Here is a 23,443-nt window from a genome sequence, read left to right as displayed (position 1 = left end):
AAAAGAGATCAGGTTGGAATTAGGATGGTGGAATAATTACAGCTATACTTTATTTAGCACTTTCCTTGATCTCAGCATTTTATTTTTGTTTTACTCAAGATAGTACAAAGTACATTGCCTCAAACCCTCCTTTACTTGGGCTTCGCACCAGCATACTACAGGGTGCGGCAGCATAACTTCCTTTTTTCAAAACTCAATAAAAACTATTGTATGCATCGGAAAATATTTATTTATTTTTTATAATGTAGGTGCATGTCTAAAGTTTTTATTTACATTGTTTTGAAGGTCAAATCTGTTAGGTGACGTCCCCCATTCTCCATACATTGCGTAAACCGATTTCTGGCATTTTTCATGACTCTTGTTAGCATAGCAGGTGTTATGTTGGCAATTTCTTCTTGTATGTTGGTCTTCAAATCTTGTCGGGTTCTTGGACGGTTCACATAAACACGGGATTTCAAAACACCCCATAGAAATAAATCACAAGGGGACAGATTGGGAGAGCGTGCCGGCCATTCCAAATCGCCTCTAATTGAGATAAGGCGCTCTGGAAAGTGTTCCCTCAAAACAGCCATCGATGCTCTTAAAGTTTGTGCTGTTGCACCGTCTTGTTGGAACCAAGTGTCCCCCAAATCCAAATTTTCTAGTCGTGGGAAATTCGTCGTCCGAATTCACTATCACTGTAACCTCATTTTCCTCAAAAAACCAGGGACCAATAATTCCAGCTGAGGAAATTGCACACCACACTGTGACTTTGGGTGAATGCAAAGGCTTTTGATGCAATTCTTGAGGGTTGGTGTTAGCCCAGTAGCGCATATTTTGTTTGTTAACCGACCCACACAAATGAAAATGGGCTTCATCGCTAAAAAAAAAACAATAGCACCCTCGGGAACGACATCAAGAAGAAGCTCACACGCGTTCATCCGAGAATTGAAGTGACGTTCTGAAAGTTCCTGCACTATCGCTATCTTATAGGGATGAAAATGAAAATCATCACGAAGAATTCTTCTCACGGAACGATCGGATAGTCCAAGGGCAGATGCGTGTTTGCGCGCAGAACGCCGTGGCGATCGCAACATTGACGCTCTCACTGCTTCAATGTTCTCAGGTGACCTAACGGGCCGAGGGACTGCAGTTCTTCCTTTTGTCGCACTTGCAGTTTGTCTGAATGTAGTGACCCATGTAACAATTGATTTGCGGTCTGGGACGGGAGCCAACGGGGCTAAATTAAAGCGATTCGGAAATGCACGCTGTGTTGCAATAACCGAACATCCGCTTGAAAAGTAAACCTCAACGGCAAAGGCACGCTCCTCACTATTCCAATGCATGATGGCGACAAAACTGTGTCGGGACAAAACTTTACAGTATCCCTTCTTGAACGAGACCACTAGTGCTCCGCTATGACATCAACTAACTGAGTGGCGTGCATTTTAAAAAAGGAAGTTATGCTGCCGCACCCTGTATGTTAATAGCATACCTGAAACGACCTTGTTTTACCGGCCAGTATTTAATTTTATGCTGCTGATCCCAATCGGCCAATTTCCAGTAGGAGTATCAGCTCTAAACTCGTGATTAACATAAACATTTCGGGATGGTTTTTCGATTACTACAACATTCCATATTCATTATGGTGTCAAGAGATTTCCAAATAAGTTGTTTATGATAGACTGGGCCGATTTATATGAATAAGCCTTATGTCTTTTACCAAGATAAAATTTTCCTAAATATGCAATGGATTTTTCTAAATTAAGGTGGGAAAAAATGTCTAGTAATGATTATGGAGCCAAAATATTATCATTTACCGAAATTCCACTTGGTCATCCTCATCGCAATTGATATCATTATATATATATAGTATAATGAATTGTTACGCAATTTCTAATCAGTGTAGTTCCACACTTGTATCTGCTTATCATTTCATTTATTTCATTTAGCAAGGACAAATCTGTATTGCACGTGCCAACTGAAATATAAAACAATCTTCCGTATCAATGTTTGGATGGGCCATTCAGTGAACAGTTCATTAAGCCGAAGTTTACGTTTGTTATAAAAGTTTGCGCAACTTTAATATTGAAGTTAGTGGTGCTTACCGTGTCATATTAACAAAAAGGTTAGAGCAGATTTCTATATTTTTTCTAAATAGTTGAACTTATTCAGTGCAATGAGGGAACGGTTACCTTGAAGAAGTCTTAAGCGGTTGCCAAACCCAAATAAGAGCCTAGAAATAGTTGTGCAAAAGTCAAGCCTTTTTTAGGGTTTAGTGTACTATAGAACCTTTTAAAGTTGGTTTGTTGTCTGTCTTTTTGTCTATCAAGCCTTCTTGCACCGATTGCAACGAAATTCGATAGACATACGGGAGCTGTGAAATCTTACGCATATAATAAGTGCCACAATTTTGTGGGGAGTGTCAAATGGAAGATCTGGACTAGTACTTTCTCGAAGAGAGAAATTTAGAGGAGCAATTTATATTGATTAGCTGTCTAAAGTCCGCCATTCACGTACAATTCGGCCTGTTAGGTACGTCTGTGTAGTACACATTAGACTGGCGGCCGTAGCATGGATAGAAGGCTGGGCCTGTCAGAGGTGTTTGTTTAGGTTGTGAGCGAGAAGGTTGCGAGTGAATTAGAATTTTGTTGGCATTTTTATCGCTGGGGAACATTTTTGATAAATGCGCGCCCGAGTTATAATTTTGCTTTTCGCAAAATACCAAAAAATGTATTTTATAGTTGGGCAACCGACCCAACTGAATGAAATAAATACTTTGTTTAAGGACTAATACACTTTATTATTAACGAACTCTTAAACTTAACAAGTATTACTTTATAAAGACAACTTTAAAACAATTGAACCACTAAACAGTACTCGACTCAACTGAAGAAGTAACTGAAGAACTAACTGAAGACAGCTTGTGCCTGTCATTGCTCCTTATATACTCTTGTCTCAAGATCTCTGATCTGTTTTTTATCTGTTTATTCCCACGATCGAAAGAGTTTTAATTAAATTGTGCTGATGCAGATATTAATATGCAACGGATATGATGTTTATGAAATATGAATTGGTTGTTTATACATTGTTGAAATTTGGAGATAATTCTATTCTTGGAACAAAGGAGTTATATTGGGATCTTTGTCGGGGTGAAGGGTGGATGAAGTGTGTGTCACATGTAACTCACGCAATATCTCAAATTCTCATCTTAAGGCCCACCTCGTCCGTGATATTGCGACTAGACGGTACGTGAATGATGTTTTTAGGTAAACTGGGGGTCGGATGCATTGTGGGCTAATTCTAACTGAACGTGGATAGCGGACTTAAGATACCACGCAACTTGATACCACTCAAACTTGAATTTCCACAGCAGTACAGCTAATTCTGCGAATAACTAATTGCTTGTTCAATACGCAGAATTCATTTTGAACTGACGTACTCTTGGCCCGCCGTGTTTCAAGGTTCAACAATAATCAATCATTGAATCAATTCGCTGGGATCTCGCGTGCAACTTAAGCCCGCCATCCAGATACAGTTCGGCCCGTCAGTTACGCCTGAATTGTTTACATTTTCCCGGCGGCCTCAACGTGGATGGGATGCAGTTGGTCATTAGCTTTGATTTGTCCAGGCAGTCGGCGATCGAATGAAAAGTGGTTCCACCAATCGGCCAGATATGTTTGTTTAAGTTGCGAACGGGAATTTCATGTTTGTTTAAGCTGTGAGCCAGAATTTTATAGACATCTTTATCGGAAATGAACATTTTTGATAAATGCTCACCCATAAAAATATTCTCGTCTCAAATCCTTTCATGTCCAGGGTGGAACTAATGATATTGCAGCTCGCCGGTACGTAGATGATGCTTTCAGCTCAACTAGCGGCGAGGTGTATTGCGAGTTCTTTCGGCGTAAACGACAGGCGGAACTTAACGTAGATGGCGGGCTTTAGACTTCTGATATTTAGTTTGGTAATCTGGCAAAAGTAAACCCAACCTATCTGGGCATATCTACAGGAAAGTCAAATTGGGGAAAGTCGGTTAACTTGAGGCTTTAAAGCAACCAGGGTGAGTAAATTGGTATCTACTGGCTATAACATGACAACGAATTTGTTGTACCTTGATTTGTAACAAAACACCACCTTAGGCTTGTTTGTCTTCCATAATATCTTCTTTGAATAATGTTCTAGCCAACTCTATATGTCTCTCCATTTGGCAAACCTTAACCTGGTTGAACATCTGTATTATTTGCTAGAGCTCCAGGTCTATAAAACCCACATCACCACAAAAATTATCTTTGGGAGATAGACTGAGATGGCATTGTCGGAAACAAAATTTGCCCCACTGTGATTCAATTTCAAATGGGTCATTAACCAGGTTGGAAGCCCTTTAAAGTCATAATGCGTAATGCTGTCTAGTACTTCTATCGGCTTACAATAAATTTGCAAGATCAAAATTGAAGTCTTTAATTTCCCCTTTATCAACCTACGTTTCCTCGATAAGATATATACATGAACTAATTGATCGATGGCTGATCGCGTTATTTGTTATTACAAAATGCTTGGCAAATGTTATACGTGATCTATGCTTTAGATGAAGGTGCCATACCCCATCGCTTCACTAGCCTTGAGAGCCGACAGTAAAAATGTTAAAATCGAAATTCAGTGGAATAGTCGATAGTCTATTTATTTGATTGCCAATAGTCAGGAAAATTCCCAAAGATATCATACAAAACCCCTTCGACTTCGATAGAGAGCGTGGACTGGAGTTGGGCGAAACATCACTTTACAAGGTAATGTAATACCACACCTATTTCTGAAAGTAGTGGCGTTCCAAATTAAGAGAAAAATAAAGAAAGCGTTCCATATAAGATAATAGATAGTATGAGAACACCAAAAGACTAAGGAATCATGACCTATACGAAAGAGTATTAGTTCGGTTAGAAGTTATCTTCACTTAGTATAATTTTAAATGACGTACAAAATCGAAATCATCTTTTCAAATCAAAGCCAGCGCAAAGATAGTCACCTCGGTCGCTTGCACTAAGAAATATTAAATAGTCCAATGCCCTACACAAATTAAGCAGAAGCTGACGTTCATTGAAAGTCACAACATTGCGAATCAATTACTTAAAGCCGAGAACTTGCATACCCACACACCCATCCAAAGCCGGCATTGGTATCGAGTCCAGACTCGACAACTGCTTTTCGAAACAACCTGATGAAAATTAACAGTGGTTTTGTTATTAACCACTTGCTCCTCCTGGAAGGCATCCGAGGTTAGGAAGTTCATTTTCGCTAACATTATAAGCTCAGATTGCTTTGATAATAATGCTGTGAAAATAAAGACTAGAGATCGCTCTAGCCCTTTTGTTCACTATGTATCTTCCGAGTTAGTTAATGATTTACTGAAGAGACAACGGAAAGGGAAGAAACTACAAAAGGCGAGATATGTTTAGTTAAATTTGCTCCCAGCGGAGACGACGTCAATTTCGCAAGGTTATTTATATAACATTCAGATGCTAAGCTGGGTTGGAAGCGATGTGCTTAATATCATCCTCAGTTGAGAGGATAGTCTATTTATCTGTTAAAAAAGGAAAAATACTGCACTTTGAAGCTGATAATTTCACCTATAAAAAATACAAAATAGCGGCTACCCCGGCCCAGCGCTCCAGCGGTTTTAGATAAAAAAATTCTTGGAATTCTCGGAATTAGGTACAAGTGTATTTGGTCATTTTTACAAGAACGAGCCGTACAGTCTTTCGAATACGATGCAATAGAAGTTAACGAAAAAGGATAAAATAAAACCCTAGCGTAGAGAAATTGGGTATTTGTTAAACATTCAAGATATGTCGAAACAGTGACCCAAAACATCAAACTTGAAAAACACGCCGTTGATAGTGTTCCATTATCCAAAGATACTCAAAGCCTATCCACAATCCTCGGACATAAATAAAAAAAATTAAAAAAATTAAAATTTTGCGTTTCTATAATAAATTTAAGGGGGGTTTTCGGTAAATTTCTTAAACATGGTAATACACTATTATTTACTTTATTTTTGCAGATAACAGAACAGGATGTATTGTGAGGCCTAGATTACATATAGATGCATCACTCTAGGTTCTAAGAACACTTTTTAGGAATCACATTTTTAAAGCTATCTCTCCTGTTTCGCATAATATTAGAAAAACTACAAATCGACCCCTTCCTTGATAACTCACACGAATTAGGTCACCTGCCCACCGCAACCTATTCAGTCGGATTTTATGAGACATTCCGAACGCAATAGTTTTTGTAAGCTGAAATGGGCTCAGTTAGCAGCCAACAACAATGCGCCGATTTCATCGTCAAAACTGTTATCGGTTGTGATTTTCGACACTAGATAGGAGAAATTATCAACGGTCTCAAGATTGTAATCCCCATTTTTATTGTTTTTACTTGACCAATGTGATTCGATGTTGTCGCTTCTTTGTCCTTTGGTGCTGACCTTACCACCATGTACTTCGTCTTGACTTCATTAATGTGCAGCCCAAGATCTCGGGCCGCCTGCTCGATCTGAATGAAGGTAGACTGTAGATATCGCGTAGTTCTTCCCATGATGTCGATATCGTCAGCGTAGGCCAGTAGTTGGGTGGACTAACAGCGAATCACTTTTTCCAGGGCCAGGTTAACGAGGACACAAAATCCGCCTTGCTATTAACATAGGATGCTGGTCCCAAGCCCAAGTAAAGGAGGAGGGTTTGAGGCAACGTACTCTGTACTATCCTCAGTAAAACAAAAATAAAATGCTGAAATCAGGGAAACAGATAAATAGAGTATAATTGGAGTTATTCTACTATGCTAAATCCTACCTGATCTCTCTTGGTGGTTGGTTGATCAAGAAAATGCATATAATGTCGTTACAAACATGATGATCAGATTGAGTCACAAGCCTCGGAGAAATGCTAGGGCGTCCACCTCAGTCGACGCAGCAGGATGGGCCCCGGTCCTGTCGAGAAATGGGGAAGGTTTCTTGACGCATGGACGGCGTCAGGACGTAAGCAAGTAAGTCCGAACACAACGAACAAAGCAAATACATGTCTGTACGCTAAATGTTGGTACCCTAACTGGAAAGACGGAGGAATTCTCAAGAGCCTTTCGGAAAAGGCGCATTGCTATCTGCGCTCTGCAAGAAACCCGATGGTCTGGTGCCAAAAGCTGCGACATTGAACGCGAACGCGGTAAAAGTGGCTACAAACTTCTCTATTTTGGTAACCCACACACTCAATATGATGTTGACATTGCCATCTCAGAGGGTTTCCGTGATGCCATTAAAGAAGTCGAACGATTTGATGATCGGCTGATGAAGCTCACCATTATATCTGCTGATCGCACTATTCACTTCTTCATCGCGTATGCACCACAGACAGGTCGACCTTATGCCGAGAAAGATGTCTTCTGGCAACTTCTCGATGAAAAGACTTGTCACCTGCCTGCTGACGATTATATTATATAATCATTGCCGGCGACCTCAATGGTCATGTCGGTGAAAAGGCAAACGATAACAGGTGCCATGGGGAAAAGGGGTTCGGAGCGCGCAATGAGGATGTCGAGCGTATAATCGATTTTGCGGACACCCATGACCTTGTACTTATGAATACATGGTTCATCAAACGATTGTCTCATCTTCCTACATTTTATAGTGGGAACAGTAAAACGCAAATCGACTATATTCTCATAAGACGCCAACATTTTACCACTGTCACTGATTGCAAAGTCATCCCCTATGAGACCATCGCACCTCAACATCAGCCGTTGATTGCCGTCCTGCGTATTAAGCCACTGATAAAACACCGTGAGGAACGCATTGGCCCGCCGCGCATTAAATGGTGGCGATTTGGTGAGAAGAAAGAAGAAACGGTCTCACTCATACGATTGCCGACCATTACGAATGTGGAAGAATCATGGAACCAAATGGAAGACACGATCTACAAAGCGGCCTCTGCAACCCTTGGGGTCACCAAGCCGAGTAAGCAGTACATCACCCGAGGTACTTGCCTTTGGAATGATGATGTTGAAATGAAGGTCCGTGAAAAGAAATGCCTCTACCACCAATTTATCGACGGTAAAACGCCTGCTAATTGGCAAATTTATAAGAATGCCAACCGGGAAGCAAAGAAAGCGGTCCCTGTCACCCGAGCGAACCATTTCAAAAATCTTTACGATGAACTGGACAATCAGGATGGCGAGAGAGATCTGTATCGACTTACTAAAAGCCATAATAAACGCACACAGGATATCGAACACTTCTGTTGCGTTAATGACAAGAACGGTACTTTGCTTACCAGCCGTCGAGCCGCAACGGATAGATGGCGAGAATACTTCGAGCAGATTTCAACTGAAGAAGAAGGATAAGCAACCGCCACTTCCACAATCATTGCCGACATTTGGAGCAGTTCCACCAGTCAGCGCAACTGAAGTCCAGGAGGCAATAGACCAAATGAAATCGGGGAAAGAAGCAGGACCTGACGACATCGCATCTGAGCTCTGGAAAGCGAAGAGCTGGGACCCAACACTGTGGCTCAGTGAATTCTTTAACCGGGTTATTCAGAAAGGAAGAACACCATCTGACTGGCAAGAAAGTACCATTGTTCCAATGTGGAAAAAGAAAGGTAGTCCAGCAGAATGTTCAAATTACCGACCGATCCGGTTACTTTCCCTTACTATGAAGATTTTTTAACGCATTCTTGACAACCGTATTCGCGAAATCGTTGAAATAATCGTGAATGAAGTCGGATTTGTCAAGAACTGCGGAACTACTGACGCAATACACGCTGCGCGGTTACTCATGGAGAAACACCGTGAGAAGCATCGCCCTCCTTACATTGCCTTTCTGGATCTAGAGAAAGCGTTTAACCGTGTACCATACGAACTCATCTGGTATGCTTTACGACAACACTTCGTGCCAGAAGAACTCGTGCGCTGGTTCCAATTGCTCTACCACGATCCGGAAAGTAAAGTTCGAAGTATGGCGGGTGTATCAAAACCGCTTCGTGTCTCTGTTGGTGTTCATGAAGGAAGCGCCCTCTCACCACTCCTCTTTGTTCGTGTTATCGACACCGTCACACGTCACCCTACACACTGCTTTATGCAGATGATGCTTTCCTAGCATCTGATAGCAAAAATGATCTCGAGCAACTTATCCAAAAATGGAATGATCGCTTCATGCAAGACGGTCTTAGATTGAATCTAAACAAAACTGAATTGTTGACAACCGATCCCCATGAAACAGGCACAATCATTGTCAGCGGCAGTGATCTGCCCAGAACTGAGCGATTTAAATATCTCGGGGCAACGCTATCAACCAATGGAGAACTGCGTTATGAAATTGCTTCACGCATTAACGCAATCTGGATGAAGTGGCGTTCCACAACTAGTGTTCTTTGTGATCGACGTATCAACGAACGTCTGAAATCTAAAATTTACGGCAATGTCGTCCGTCCAGTCACTCTCTATGGTTCTGAGTGTTGGCCGACTATAAAAGAACGGCGTCTTGCGGTAATGGAGACGAAGATGTTACGTTGGACTAGTGGCGTCACACGTTTAGATCACATCCGAAATTAGGATATCCGGGATCGTTATGGGGTTGCACCGATCGTGGAAAAGTTGCGAGAGAGGCGTCTTCGATGGTATGGTCACGCAATTCGTGCAAACGAGAATTCACTTGCCAAGATTGGTCTGAACATCGAAGTCGATGGTAAACGACCAAAGGCAGACCTAAACAACGGTGGCTTGATACGCTGGATGGGGATTTGAAAGCCTCCAGATTTCACTCAGATCAGGCATTCGATAGAGCCAAATGGCGAAACTGATCACGACGAGCCGACCCCGCTTGTGATCGGGACAAAGGCTGAAAAAAAAGAATGTTAAAAAGGACGCATGATAGGGCATCCACTTGTTGATGTTGAATGGTCTTGAGAGTGATCTTGCTGATGTTATCTGGCTTCGCAAATTGGTCAGGATGAGCCTACTCGCTCTTATCAATTTAGTTGGGATACCGAATTCGCTCATGATCATGTACACTTTTACCTTGGCTGCCTATATAATGCCGGCCCTGTATGATATCATCCTTTTTATGTAAGGGACAGATAATACCTCAATGTCAGTCATCAGACATTGATTCGATGTCTCACACCTTGAGCATCAGTTGATGAACCACTTGGTGTGATTGATCGCCTCCATATTTAACCAATTCGGCTATAATTCCATCGCTCCTGGCGACTTATGATTTTTAACCCGATGAATTGCACGGGCTGTTTCTTCTATGCTTGGTGGCGGCAGCATTTGTCCATCGTCCTCGGTTAGTGGGACCTCCAACTTCCTGATATTTTTGTTGTTAAGCATTTCATCAAAGTACTCAATTGATCGCTCTAATATGCCCATTCTGTCGGAAATCAGATATCCCTCTTTGTTTCGGCAGGATGAGCATCGAGGTGTATAAAACTGACTTATTGGTAAAACTTCCGCTTGCTCCTTGTACTTTTCGAATTTATAGAGCTATTGGTTCTCCCAGGCTTCCTTTTTCCGTCTGTGAAGTCGCTTCTCCGCTCGACGGAGTCCATGATAAATCTCTCCCGATGCTCCCGTTCTTTGAGAATGCAACGCTACTCGGTATGCGGAAATCTTTTGATCCGTTGCTAGCTTACTTTCGTGGTCAAACGAGTTGTTTCGATTTTTTTTGCAACTGGGGCTAATTATGTTTGTGGCCGTATCAATTCTAGCGCTCTCAGGTGGTTGTGAAGATCACTTGTTGATGCTTCATTTCCAGGACCTCTGTTGACTGCGGTTATTGCGACATCCATTTCCCTCTTATAGGTGTTGCGGAAGGCTGTGTTGTAAATGGCTTCAGTATTTATTCTCACCTGATTGTCAGAAGGGATTGTACGTGGTTTCGTAATTCGAGCTCGGAGCATCATGCCAACAAGGTAGTAATCCGAGCCGATATTGACCCCCTATATGTTCCGACATTGATCAACGCTGAGAAGTGGCGCACAAACTGCCTTCACCCAGATCGCGCAGGCGGCGCGAGATCTTGGGCTGCACATCAATGAAGTCAAGACAAAATATATGGTGGCAACGTCAGCACCGAAGACGAACCAACCAACAACATCAAACCGGACTGGTCAAACGGGAAGAATAAGGATAGGAGAATGCAACTTTGAGACCGTTGACAATTTCTCCTATCTTAGGTCGAAAATCACAACCGATAACAACTACGATGATGAAATCCGCTCACGGTTGTTGTCAGCGAACAGAGCCTATTTCAGCTTACAAAGACTGTTCCGCTCGAAACGTCTCACCATAGGGTCAAAGCTCTTACTGTACAAGACCTCATGTATTCCTTGGAAACTTGGGCTCGTAGTAAGAAAAATTGCAAACTCTTGGCCGCGGTCGAGAAAAGAATCCTCCGAAGAATTTTTGGCCCCTACATGAGGATGGACGATTGCGTAGACTACACAATGGCGAAATCTATGAGCGATCCCATGACCGTCCAGTTGTGGATAAAATCCGGCTCAATAGGTTACGGTGGGCGGGTCACTTAATCCTTATGGATTATTAAGGCAGGCCTAGACCGGATACCGGTTGTTGCGCCGTTGATGGTGATGATGAGAAGTGGCACGTGGTCAATTTGGTTAAAAGTGGTCCCATCTGGGGAGGCCCGCGTATGTTTGTGAACCGCTTTCCGCGCAAACCAGGTACTTCCAACAACCATTTCGTGCGATACTGTTAACTGGATAATGCGCAATCCCTTATCATTGGTATCTCTATGTAAACTATCGGAGCCGAAGTATTGCCTGAATACGAGCTCCGTCCCTACTTAACTGTTGAAATCTCTAAGTATGATTTTGGTATCATAGTTGGGACAGGTTTCGAGGGTCCGCTCAGCTGCCTCGTTGTAGGTATCCTTCTCCGACTTTGCAGTCTCCTCTGTAGGGGCGTGAACGTTAATGAGGCTTGTACTGTATTTCGAAATGTGCCTCGCAAACGCAGTTCGCACAGCCTTTGGCTTATGTTTTCAAAGCCGGTAACAGCAGGTCTCATCTTTTGGTTGAATAAGAAACCTACTCCGAGCACATGTTTTACTGGGTGCCTACTATAATATAGAGTGTAGTGGCCATTCTCCAGGAAACCAGCCCTTCTCCAATGCGTTTCATTCAACGCTGCTGTTACATCAGCTTTACTAAAGGACAGGGTGTCAGCTAGCCGCAATCGGTGGGGCCGGTTGGCACAATTTGTCCCGTTTTTAGGTCCGGGAGACTCATCTTCATCCTTCACTGTCTGCAGCTCTTCGTTGAGAAAGAACTCCCAACGGTCACCACGTAAAGGTCGAGGTAGGGTTTGGCTGTTCGTGTTGGTTCAGCAGGCGTTTTCCAGGTTTTATGCTCCATCGTGGGTACCAATCCATGTTTCGCCCTGGAACCTCAACTACCCTTTGACGACATTTGTTTCACACTTAGTCTTAAAAACATTGCCTACTACCGAAAATTGTACATATACTGTGTACACGTACGTTTATAAATTGATCATACGAGTATTTTTAATAGACTTCATGCACAAAATATATATGTATGTATATGTACATATAGAGAACGGAAACTAAATACAATACAGTGAATTAGCCACTCCCCGCACACATAAATAAACACACATGTCTGCTTGGAGTAATTAATACAGATATTCAAATTGCCGGAAAAACCAAAAAGGGAAAAGAAGTTCTCTTCCGGTTATAAATATAAGCAAAATTTGAAATAAATCTATGTAATCAGGGTGCGGCAGCATAACTTCCTTTTTTAAAATGAGCGCCACTCAATTAGTTGATGTCATAGCGGAGCGCTAGTGGTTTCGTTCAAGAGGAGATACTGTAAAGTTTTGTCCCGACACGGTTCAGTCGCCATCATGCGTTGGAATAGTGAGGAGCGTGCCTTTGCCGTTGAGGTTTACTTTTCAAGCGGATGTTCGGTTATTGCAACACAGCGTGCATTTCGGAATCGCTTTAATTTAGCCCCGTTGACTCCGGTCCCAGTCCGCAAATCAATTGTTACATGGGTCACTACATTCAGACAAACTGCAAGTGCGACAAAAGGAAGAACTGGAGTCCCTCGGCCCGTTAGATCACCTGAGAACATTGAAGCAGTGAGAGCGTCAATGTTGCGATCGCCACGGCGTTCTGCGCGCAAACACGCATCTGCCCTTGGACTATCCGATCGTTTTTTGGATTTGGGGGACACCTGGTTCCAACAAGACGATGCAACAGCACACACTTCAAGAGCATCGATGGCTGTTTTGAGGGAACACTTTCCAGAGCGCCTTATCTCAATTAGAGGCGATTTGGAATGGCCGGCACGCTCTCCCGATCTGTCCCCTTGTGATTTTTTTCTATGGGGTTTTTTGAAATCCCGTGTTTATGTGAACCGTCCAAGAACCCTACAAGATTTGAAGACCAACATCCAAGAAGAAATTGCCAACATAACACCTGCTATGCTAACAAGAGTCATGGCAAACGCCAGAAATCGGTTTACGCAATGTATGGAGAATGGGGGACGTCACCTAACAGATTTGATCTTCAAAACAATGTAACTAAAAACTTTAGACATGTACCTACATTATAAAAAAATAAATAAATATTTTCCGATGCATACAATAGTTTTTATTGAGTTTTGAAAAAAGGAAGTTATGCTACCGCACCCTGTAGTTCTTTTAAAACTTTTACATAGTGCATCAATGTCTGCACAGCATCAAATTTTTCGTCTATTGTTAGGATTTTGTGTTAACCAACTTATTAAAATCGGTTTATTGCTTGTGTGTCTGTCAGAAGCGGTTGCTTCTATTAGTACGAAATCTGGTGGGAAGGTGAAAACTGTGAAACCTCTCACGCGTGCTGAGTAACATTGTTTTAACTCGTGTTTAAAAGGACTGTAATTTTTTTCACCGAATCTTGTCGTGTACCCCACATGAAAGGCCTAGATTATTACTTTCCAAATCTACCAATACCCAAATACCCTCGAAGCCAATATCTGTTTATATAAAGTTAACTACATTTATTATTACCATATTTCTTACAAGTTGTCAAGTTGCCTTAAGTTTATTCTAGAACTACTAAGATTTTCAAACATTTCAAAGTCGCTTGTGTTCCGAAACGCAGTAGAATCAAAACGAACTTATATTGACTCGAAATTTTAAACTGATATTCTGGAGTTATTATGCCATCGATATAGTTAAAAAAGCCCACGGACCCTCTTCCCGCCCAACCGGACCGAGGGGCAACCAACCTAAGGATGGGCTGAAGGCAACATCCAAAGGCCCGCATCACAGCGATGATGCGTTTTAACGCAAAGTGTGTGCGACCATGCGAAAATGTATTACTACATCTCGATTGTCCCAAACACTTCAGCCAAGGACGCGGAGGTTCTACACTACAGAGACATGGATCTTATATCGAAGACAGTGCGAATCAAGGCTATAGCACAGGTTGCAAGGATAACCGCTTTTTGCATCTCCATGTATAGTCCAGCCCTAAGATCGAGCGTTTTCAGCGCTTTATGTAAGTTCTGCGGGACTAATCCCGTCGCTGAAATTACCACTGGGACTACTATAATCTTTTGTAGTCTCCAAGTCTGCTTCATATCGTCTGCCAAGGGGCCGTAGTTCCAGATTTTTTCGTGTTGTTTTTCAACAGTGTTCCGGTCCGGTCCGGTACGGCTACATCGATTATAAAGCACGCTCGTTCTTCCTTCAGAAGCAGAACCAGATCGGGTCTGTTATGATTAACACTGTGGTCGATGGCAATAGTGTGATCCGACAGTAGTTTGCCTGACAAACAACAAATCTTTTATATGACCTCCGTGAATGGGTTTCTCTTTCCACATGTCGATCTTCTGTTGGACTGAAGTAACATTCGACATGGGATCCCATTCTCTGCTTCTCAAGTTCAAAGGAGATAATTTATTATCTGCCATGACGGTAGCCTGATGTATTTGGCTAGAGGATTGTTTCTCAAAGAAAAATTCTAGAAGAGAATGCACTTGATTGTAGTGCAACGTTTTTAAATCAAGTACCCCCCTTCCTCCCTGATGACGTGGGATAGTGATCCTCAATTTTTCGGCAGCTCTATTGTGCATGTTGTTGTTTGCAAGAACTACCCTTACCCGTCTATTGACAGATTCTAAATCAGTATTACTCCACTATATCACACCGAAAGTGTATAGAAGGACGGGAATGGCGAAGGTGTTGATTGCCATGATTTTATTTTTCCCGTACAGCTCAGTTTTAAGGACAAGATCCAGATGCCGTCCAAATTCCCCCAGCAACTTAGATTTGATTATTGCCACAGCAGGTGTTGTTGCTTGCAATATGCCGAGGTATTTGTAGACGTCATCCGAATCCATACCCTCAATTCGGATGTTATTTGGGCTGTATCCTTCGTTGTCGGTGTGTTTTCCCCGGACAATTGTTTTTATGCAACATTTCTCCAAACCCAACTGCATGCCCATATCCCTGCTGAACTGGATGGTGATGTCCAGCAAGGAGCGAAGTTGGTTCTCGTCTTTGGCATACAATTTGATGTCGTCAATGTACATCAAATGGCTTAATGTACATTTCGACAATATGCCATGCTTGACCTGGAACCCATATTTGCTTTCATGCAAAAGATGGGATAGCGGATTCAAAGCCAAACAAAACCACAGTGGGCTTAGAGAGTCGCCTTGGAAAATGCCACGCCTGATTGGTATCTCTCCTGATGTTTGTGAGGATACCGATAGCTTCGTGCTCCAATTCTTCATTATTGTTCTCAGAAGAAGAACGACATTCGGGTTGATTTTATACAAGCGTAACACTTGTAGTAACCACGAATGTGATATGGAGTCAAAGGCTGATTTATAATCGATGTAGGCTGGCGAGATATTTCGTTTCTGATGGACAGCCTGCTTTACAGCTATCGTATCGATTATAAGCTGTTCTTTGCAGCCTCGGGAGCCTTTTGCGCATCCTTTTTGCTCCTCAGCTATCAATTTATGAACATCAAGATGTTTTGAGATGTTCGCGCACAGAACTGAAGTGAAGACCTTGAGATGGTAGGAAGACAAGTAATTGGTCGACATTTTGAAGGGCAAGAGACACGCTGTTCCTTGGGGATGAGGAAAGTTATCCCCTTGGTGAAAAATGGTGGAACTAAATCAGGATCGGCAATCATCTGATTAAATTGATTTGCCAATATCCTGTGAGTGCTCTTGAACCGCTTCAGCCAGAAGTTGTGAATCTTGTCAACTCCTGGCGCCTTCCAGTTACCTGCCTTGTCAAGGGCTGCTTCAACGTCGACTTCAGTTACGTCAGGCATGGTCATTTCGGGGAGGGCCTCGCATGAACGCATAAGGTGTGGGAGCCACACTGCTTCTAAATTGCAACGGCTGGATTCGCTCCAAACACTTCTCCAGAAGTCTTCTGCCTGATCCAGATCGAGGTTACTTTCCCTATCTGAGTTGGTGAGATTTTTGTAGAATCCCCGTTGGTTCTGGAAGAACAAGGTGTTGTCTGTCCTTCGCTGAAAGCTTTTCTGATACCTACGGATGCGATTGGAGCATACCGCAAGTTTCTGCTTCAGCACCTCGAGGATTTCTTCGATTGGCATATCATTGGACAGATGGTAGTTTCCAATGATGTTCGCAACGCATCTGTGCACTCTTGGTGATGGATTTCCAAGGAATGCTTGCGTCACACGACCAATCTCCTTTCTCAACTTTTCGACTCTTTTGTTGAGTCGAAACACCCAGAACGGTAAAGTCCTTCTGTGCATACCTCTGTTATTCGCTCTAAGATGTTGGTTATGGAGACGAATAACCGTGGCAGCTGCAACGTAGATCAGGCTGTGAACCTCTGTAGCAGTAATCTCGCTAGCCAAACGATCAGCCAAAATTCTGTCAACGGCAGCAATGATGCTAGTAGTTGCCGAAGTAAACTTCAGTTTTGGGATCTTTGGCCTAGTGTCTGGGAGAATCTCAGCATACTCTGTGAATGCGACCTGGAATGTGGTCAAAGCCTTATTATAAATTGGGTCGACATCCCCAGTTACTAAGCTTCTCCTGACTACTGGATGCATGGAGTGCTTTACAGGTGGAGTACTTGTGTTACTCCTTTGACTAGTCCGGTAATTTGATGACTCCAGCCCGAGCTCAAGTGAAACCTCTTGGAAGATTTGTTGCCTAGTTGGTAAGGCAACTCGGTTGTTATTCACTATCACCCGGTACTGGTTGACGACGTTCTGTTCCAGAACATGACTTAGCTCCGGAAATCGGGTTATGAACGCGTCATGGAGTCGATGTCTATACCCTGATGGATTCCGTTCCAAATCCGTGACACGGTAATAGACGCGGACGATAAATTCGTTGAGTTGGTTCGTCCAAACCATACGACGCCTAGGTCTCCCATCCCTGGTGGTTGACGGCATAACCGCCAAAACATCCAAGGGCGAAAAGCCGCTCTGATGTTGTTGAACGACCCTTAACCGTGTTGGGTACTGTCTTCGTTTCCCTGGGGTCCCATTAAAAGAATTTAAATTGTTTTCCTCAATTTTGTTCCCACGAGTATTGGGGAGGCAGTCAACCCTGCAACAGAGCCCCAATGTTGCAATGCCCCATGGTTACCTCCAAAGGTAGGGAAGGTATTTGGAGGGGAGCCGCTGAAATACAGTGTAACGTCACTGCAATTCATCCGGTAGGCGCGTCGATCCCTTCACCCCGGATTACGGATTTGTTAAGGATGTTTACTCCCCCTGAACGGGAAGAATCGGTAAGGGAGGACGAACACAAAGGGAAACGTTCTGCTTGTCCGCGGCTACTTATTTACAAGATTAACTTGCGATATTCGTAGCTGAGCCGGTGGGTCATGTCATTATCCGCAACCCATGACACGCGCCTGGTCGCATGCAGCTCTGCGTTTGCAACTCAGGTGAGGATAAACCTGATACGCCAGGTATATATACCCTGCAGCTCTGCGTTTGCAACTCAGGTGAGGATAAACCTGGTGCGCCAGTATATATATATATATGGCGTACCAGGTTTATCCTCACCTGAGTTGCAAACGCACACCAGGCGTGGCATTTTCCAAGGCGACTCTCTAAGCCCACTGTGGTTTTGTTTGGCTTTGAATCCGCTATCCCATCTTTTGCATGAAAGCAAATACGGGTTCCAAGTCAAGCATGGCATATTGTCGAAATGTACATTAAGCCATTTAATGTACATTGACGACATCAAATTGTATGCCAAAGACGAGAACCAACTTCGCTCCTTGCTGGACATCACCATCCAGTTCAGCAGGGATATCGGCATGCAGTTGGGTTTGGAGAAATGTCGCATAAAAACAATTGTTCGGGGAAAACACACCGACAACGAAGGATACAGCCAAAATAACATCCGAATTGAGGGCATGGATTCGGACGACGTCTACGAATACCTCGGCATATTGCAAACAACAACACCTGCTGTAGCAATAATCAAATCTAAGTTGCTGGGGGAATTTGAACGGCGTCTGGATCTTGTCCTTAAAACTGAGCTGTACTTGAAGAACAAAATCATGGCAATCAACACCTTCGCCATTCCCGTCCTTCTATACACTTTCGGTGTGATACAGTGGAGTAATACCGATTTAGAATCTGTCAATAGACGGGTAAGGGTAGTTCTTGCAAACAACAACATGCATAATAGAGCTGCCGAAAAATTGAGGATCACTATCCCACGTCATCAGGGAGGAAGGGGGGTACTTGATTTAAAAACGTTGCACTACAATCAAGTGCATTCTCTTCGTGAGTTTTTCTATGAGAAACAATCCTCTAGCCAAATACATCAGGCTACCGTCATGGCAGATAATAAATTATCTCCTTTGAACTTGAGAAGCAGAGAATGGGATCCCATGTCGAATGTTACTTCAGTCCAACAGAAGATCGACATGTGGAAAGAGAAACCCATTCACGGAGGTCATATAAAAAATTTGTTGTTGTCAGGCATTGACATCGAAGCCTTCAACAAATGGTTGACTAATGGTGTACTTTTCTATGAGACCGAAGCATTCCTAACTTCAATTCAAGATGCTTTGCTCCCAACAAAAAATTATAAACGGTACATTCTTCACGACTCCTCAATCACCAACTCCAGTTGTAGGTTATGCAACTGTGAAGAGGAGACCATCCAGCACATAACATCTGCGTGCAGGATGTTGAGCGGTACCGAGTACACCAATCGTCATAACTCCGTCTGCAAGATTCTCCATCAAAACCTTGCGTTGAAGTATAACTTAGTGGCAACCTACCATCCTTACTATAAGTATACTCCGCAGAGAATCTTGGAAAATGATCGGGTCAAACTACTGTGGGATCACACTATTGCCACCGACCACAGTGTTAATCATAACAGACCCGATTTAGTTCTGCTTCTGAAGGAAGAACGAGCGTGCTTTATAATCGATGTAGCCGTACCGTTGGATCGGAACACTGTTGAAAAACAGCACGAAAAAATCCGGAACTACGGCCCCTTGGCAGACGATATGAAGCAGACTTGGAGACTACAAAAGATCCAAGTAGTCCCAGTGGTAATTTCAGCGACGGGATTAGTCCCGCAGAACCTACATAAAGCGCTGAAAACGCTCGATCTTAGGGCTGGACTATACATGGAGATGCAAAAAGCGGTTATCCTTGCAACCTGTGCTATAGTCCGAAGAGTTCTGTCCGGTAACAATCTGACCTAATGGGTTTCAGTCTTGATCCGCACTGTCTTCGATATAAGATCCATGTCTCTGTAGTGTAGGACCTCCGCGTCATTGGCTGAAGTGTTTGCGACAATCGGGATGTAGTAATACATTTTCGCATGGTCGCACACACTTTGCGTTAAAACGCATCATCGCTGTGATGCGGGCCTTTGGATGTTGCCTTCAGCCCATCCTTAGGTTGGTCGCCCCTCGGTCCGGTTGGGCGGGAAGAGGGTCCGTGGGCTTTTTGATATATATATCAACAAGTCAGAAAACCTGAAGCTAAACGTTCCGGGTATGAAAGGTTTTGTGCATTGTTTATTTGAGCATATTTAAGTGGGCATTTGTCCGATTTGTATCTAGTTCGTAATGTCTAAGCCATTAGTTTGTCAAACCATTCACTTTGGTATGATACTGACATTCAAAGTCTTAAAATCCAAAAACTTTGCACAAACTCTGCTCTGCATTTGTGTTGGGTAGTTTCTGAGAATGGATGTAGGAAGCAGCTCACCCCTTTCGGACCCCCGCACACCTGCGCTTCGTCACCAATGTTAAAACTAATATCGGTTTCGGAAAGTACACTTGATACCCAACGATACTCGATAAAAAAAATTGTATACCCCTCTTTGGCATGTATGGGGACGCACCCTTAAACTCAAGCGGTAGCAGCTCATTTAGAGTGAACGGTTAAGAACTGAAGAGCACTGCGAAGCAGTACTAGAATGGTGGTCGCGCGGGAAGATAATATAGAGGTTTTAGTCCGCAAATGTCCGACATGCATGCATGCAATGGGGAACACAATCCATGAAAGGTGCTATGCAAACCTCAGAATTACAAAGCCCGATAAACGATTCACTAATCGTAACACTTACACAATTACTTGATTGATCAAACTGGATTCGTTTCGAAGCTAAACCTAAAGACCCCGCTACAGAAAGATGCATGAATGCTTTGCTAGAAAATAGTTTTATGTCGGAACTGTAGTTTTTTCATCTTCCTATATATTAGATCCGTAACTTCGATGACATTCTTTGTGTTTAACGCATTAATGAATGCCTGTTTCCAAAATAACTGCCGCTTCCCGCCAAAAGAGACGGAAATTCTGTGACGACGTCCGCGGTAGGCATGATGATGAAATTACGAAAGAAAAGTTATTTAGCCTTATTCTCTTATTTTTTATTTGTTTTTGGGATAGCCTAGGTGAATGCATTTACGCATGGAGTGTTGAACTCCCACAACGGTGCGCCGTCGGGCTATCAACTAAATATGTCACCCTCGTCAGAGAGCTAGTCTACATTCGTGTCTCACACTACTTCGGGCTAGCCGCGAGCTCTCCCGTCTTTCGGAGCCTTCAAATTAGGGAATTCCTTTCACCAAATGGCGGCGACAGGGGGAAGGGAACTCTTAGTTCATTGATATTTTCAAAGTTTTGTGCCAAATAGAACCTTGTTAAAACTGATTTGTCTATCTGTCTGCCACACACACTTTTCTCAGAAACGAATACTTCTGCTGCTACTATGCGGTGTCCAGTTTTCAAATTTTTTTCTAATATATGTTCAAATAAGGTTAATAATAGTAAATTGCTACATCATAAACAATCAAAAAGTAATATAGGCTATAATATGAAACATAATTCTACCAAGTTTGGTGGAAATCGCACTATTAACAGATCAACTTGTAATCTGGAGACTTTGAACGTTAATATCACACTAAAGTGAATAGTCGGATACCCTCAATACACACGTTTGTGTTTTGGTCTTTCAGAGTCACGATGCTGGTTGACTATAATAATATCAACATTCCCCACTTTATGGACTCCAAGTTTTTTGAAGCTACATTTAAAAATGGGTTTCCCGGGAAACTCATCAAAGTGAAAAACATCTTTTTCACAATGGGGCCCAAACTAGGAGAAAATTATGTCAGCCACATTTACAGAGCAGACGCAACATATAACGATGGAGAATCAGAAGACAAAACGATATCTCTCATCATAAAATCTCTTCCCGAAGGTGAACTTGGGGCTCATTTCGGAGAAATGGGATTATTTACTCGAGAACGCGATATATACATACATTTTTTGCCGAAAGTGGAACGCCTACTTAATGGTGTAACTATTGCTCCAAGGTAAGTTGTTGATCAATACTTATATAGAAACTAACGTCGACAAATTGTAGATTTCTGTATTATACTGAGCAGCCAATGGAAACGTTAGTCTTCGTGGATGTTTCACCACTGGGATATGTCCTTGCCGACCGCGTTCGCGGCTTAGATGAGAAGCACTGTAGGCTAGTCTTTGAGAAACTAGCTGAATTTCATGCAGCTTCAATGGTTCTTGCGAAAGAGGTAATGCATGGGAGGCTGAAATAAAAACGATTGATTTTTTTCGAAACTTGACACTGAAAACATGTTTTAATTTCATTCCTACATATTCAATATTTTCGCAACCATTTGTTTCCTTTTCTGCTAAGAAAACCAAGAAGAAAAATTTGTTTTTTTTTTATTTTTATTTCAAAATTTACCATGAATTACAGCAACCAAAGGAAATAGGTGAAAAGTTCAACGAAGATAGGCTTATCGATGAACAGAAAGTGATGGGAAATATGTTTAATCAAAATTTCACGCATTTTGCCAAAGTGGTGGAAACATGGCCAGGATTCAAGGACACTTCGGAAAAACTCCGCAGATTCATTTCAACAATCCCGCAGAACATGGCCAAATGGTGCGGCCCTGCTGACAAAGAAATAAAGGTCCTGGCTCACAATGATCTATGGGTCAATAATATATTGTTTAAGTATAAGGATGGAGAACCTGTCGATCTTTACTTTGTAAGTTGGCTATTATTCGTATTAAATTTTGGATTCAAAATGAAACTGATCGATTTCGTTTTTAGATTGATTTTCAGGCGTCGGTGTATTCGAGCCCTGGTATCGACTTCACCCATTTCTTGTATACGAGTCCCCAGTTTGATATTTTGGACCAAAAACGGGATTTACTGATCGAAGGGTACTACAAAAGTTTCAAGGCAACTTTAGAGAATTTAGGATACAGTCCTATTCCTACTCTGGAGAATATTCTTGAAGAAATTGAGAAACGAGAAACGGTTGGTTTTATATGGGCCGTGGTGAAATTGTTCCTAATTTGCATGGATCCAAGTGAATGTGGAGAGAACAGTTTGGAAAATTTGAATGACAAAGACAAAGGAGAGAAAATTCGGGAAATTGGGATGTCCACGAAAAGATTTGTGTCTACGATGCAATATGTTTTGAGAAGAATGGAGAAAATTGGTGTTTTGAAATAAATTAAATACTCGAAAGCAATACATACCAAATATTTTACTTGTTCAGAAAGTTATTAAAATGCTTTCAATGCCTACCTCTTGAATATTCAGTCCACCCTAATTATTTATATTACATGGATATTTTTGAATCCTTCCCTATCACCCACATCATCTGCCGCTATTTTTTGCTATATTTTGGTTTCTCTTAGAAATAAGTAGAAGTCTTTGATATTATGATAAGGGGCAAGAAAGCTAGTAAAGCTATGCAACCGTTGTTATGAGTCACTGGGATTGAGTGTTGGTCCGAAAACAAATACTGAAACTGCACTTACAAGCCTTTAAACGTTTGAGAACAGCCTCTCATGTCTCGTTTTTATGGTTTTGTTTGTAAAACTCCCGACTTCCCCTGCCATGTGGAAA

The 23,443-nt window shown here is 42.4% G+C and overlaps 1 protein-coding gene across 1 annotated transcript; it reads left to right on the top strand.

Moving 5' to 3' along the window:
* The first annotated feature begins 1,952 nt into the window (after window positions 1-1,952).
* Window positions 1,953-23,067, top strand: LOC119657948. The gene is made up of 5 exons (XM_038065140.1): window positions 1,953-2,107; window positions 21,511-21,870; window positions 21,921-22,089; window positions 22,278-22,571; window positions 22,637-23,067. The coding sequence occupies exons 2-5, from the start codon at window positions 21,518-21,520 to the stop codon at window positions 23,042-23,044; spliced, it is 1,224 nt and encodes a 407-aa protein (XP_037921068.1). The 5' UTR covers window positions 1,953-2,107; window positions 21,511-21,517; the 3' UTR covers window positions 23,045-23,067.
* The last annotated feature ends 376 nt before the right edge of the window (window positions 23,068-23,443 follow it).

The sequence above is a fragment of the Hermetia illucens genome, chromosome 5 (assembly GCF_905115235.1).
Source record: "Hermetia illucens chromosome 5, iHerIll2.2.curated.20191125, whole genome shotgun sequence".
NCBI lineage: Eukaryota > Metazoa > Arthropoda > Insecta > Diptera > Stratiomyidae > Hermetia > Hermetia illucens.
The sequence above is the reverse complement of the archived record's forward strand: the minus strand, read 5'-3'. Positions and strand labels throughout refer to the sequence as shown.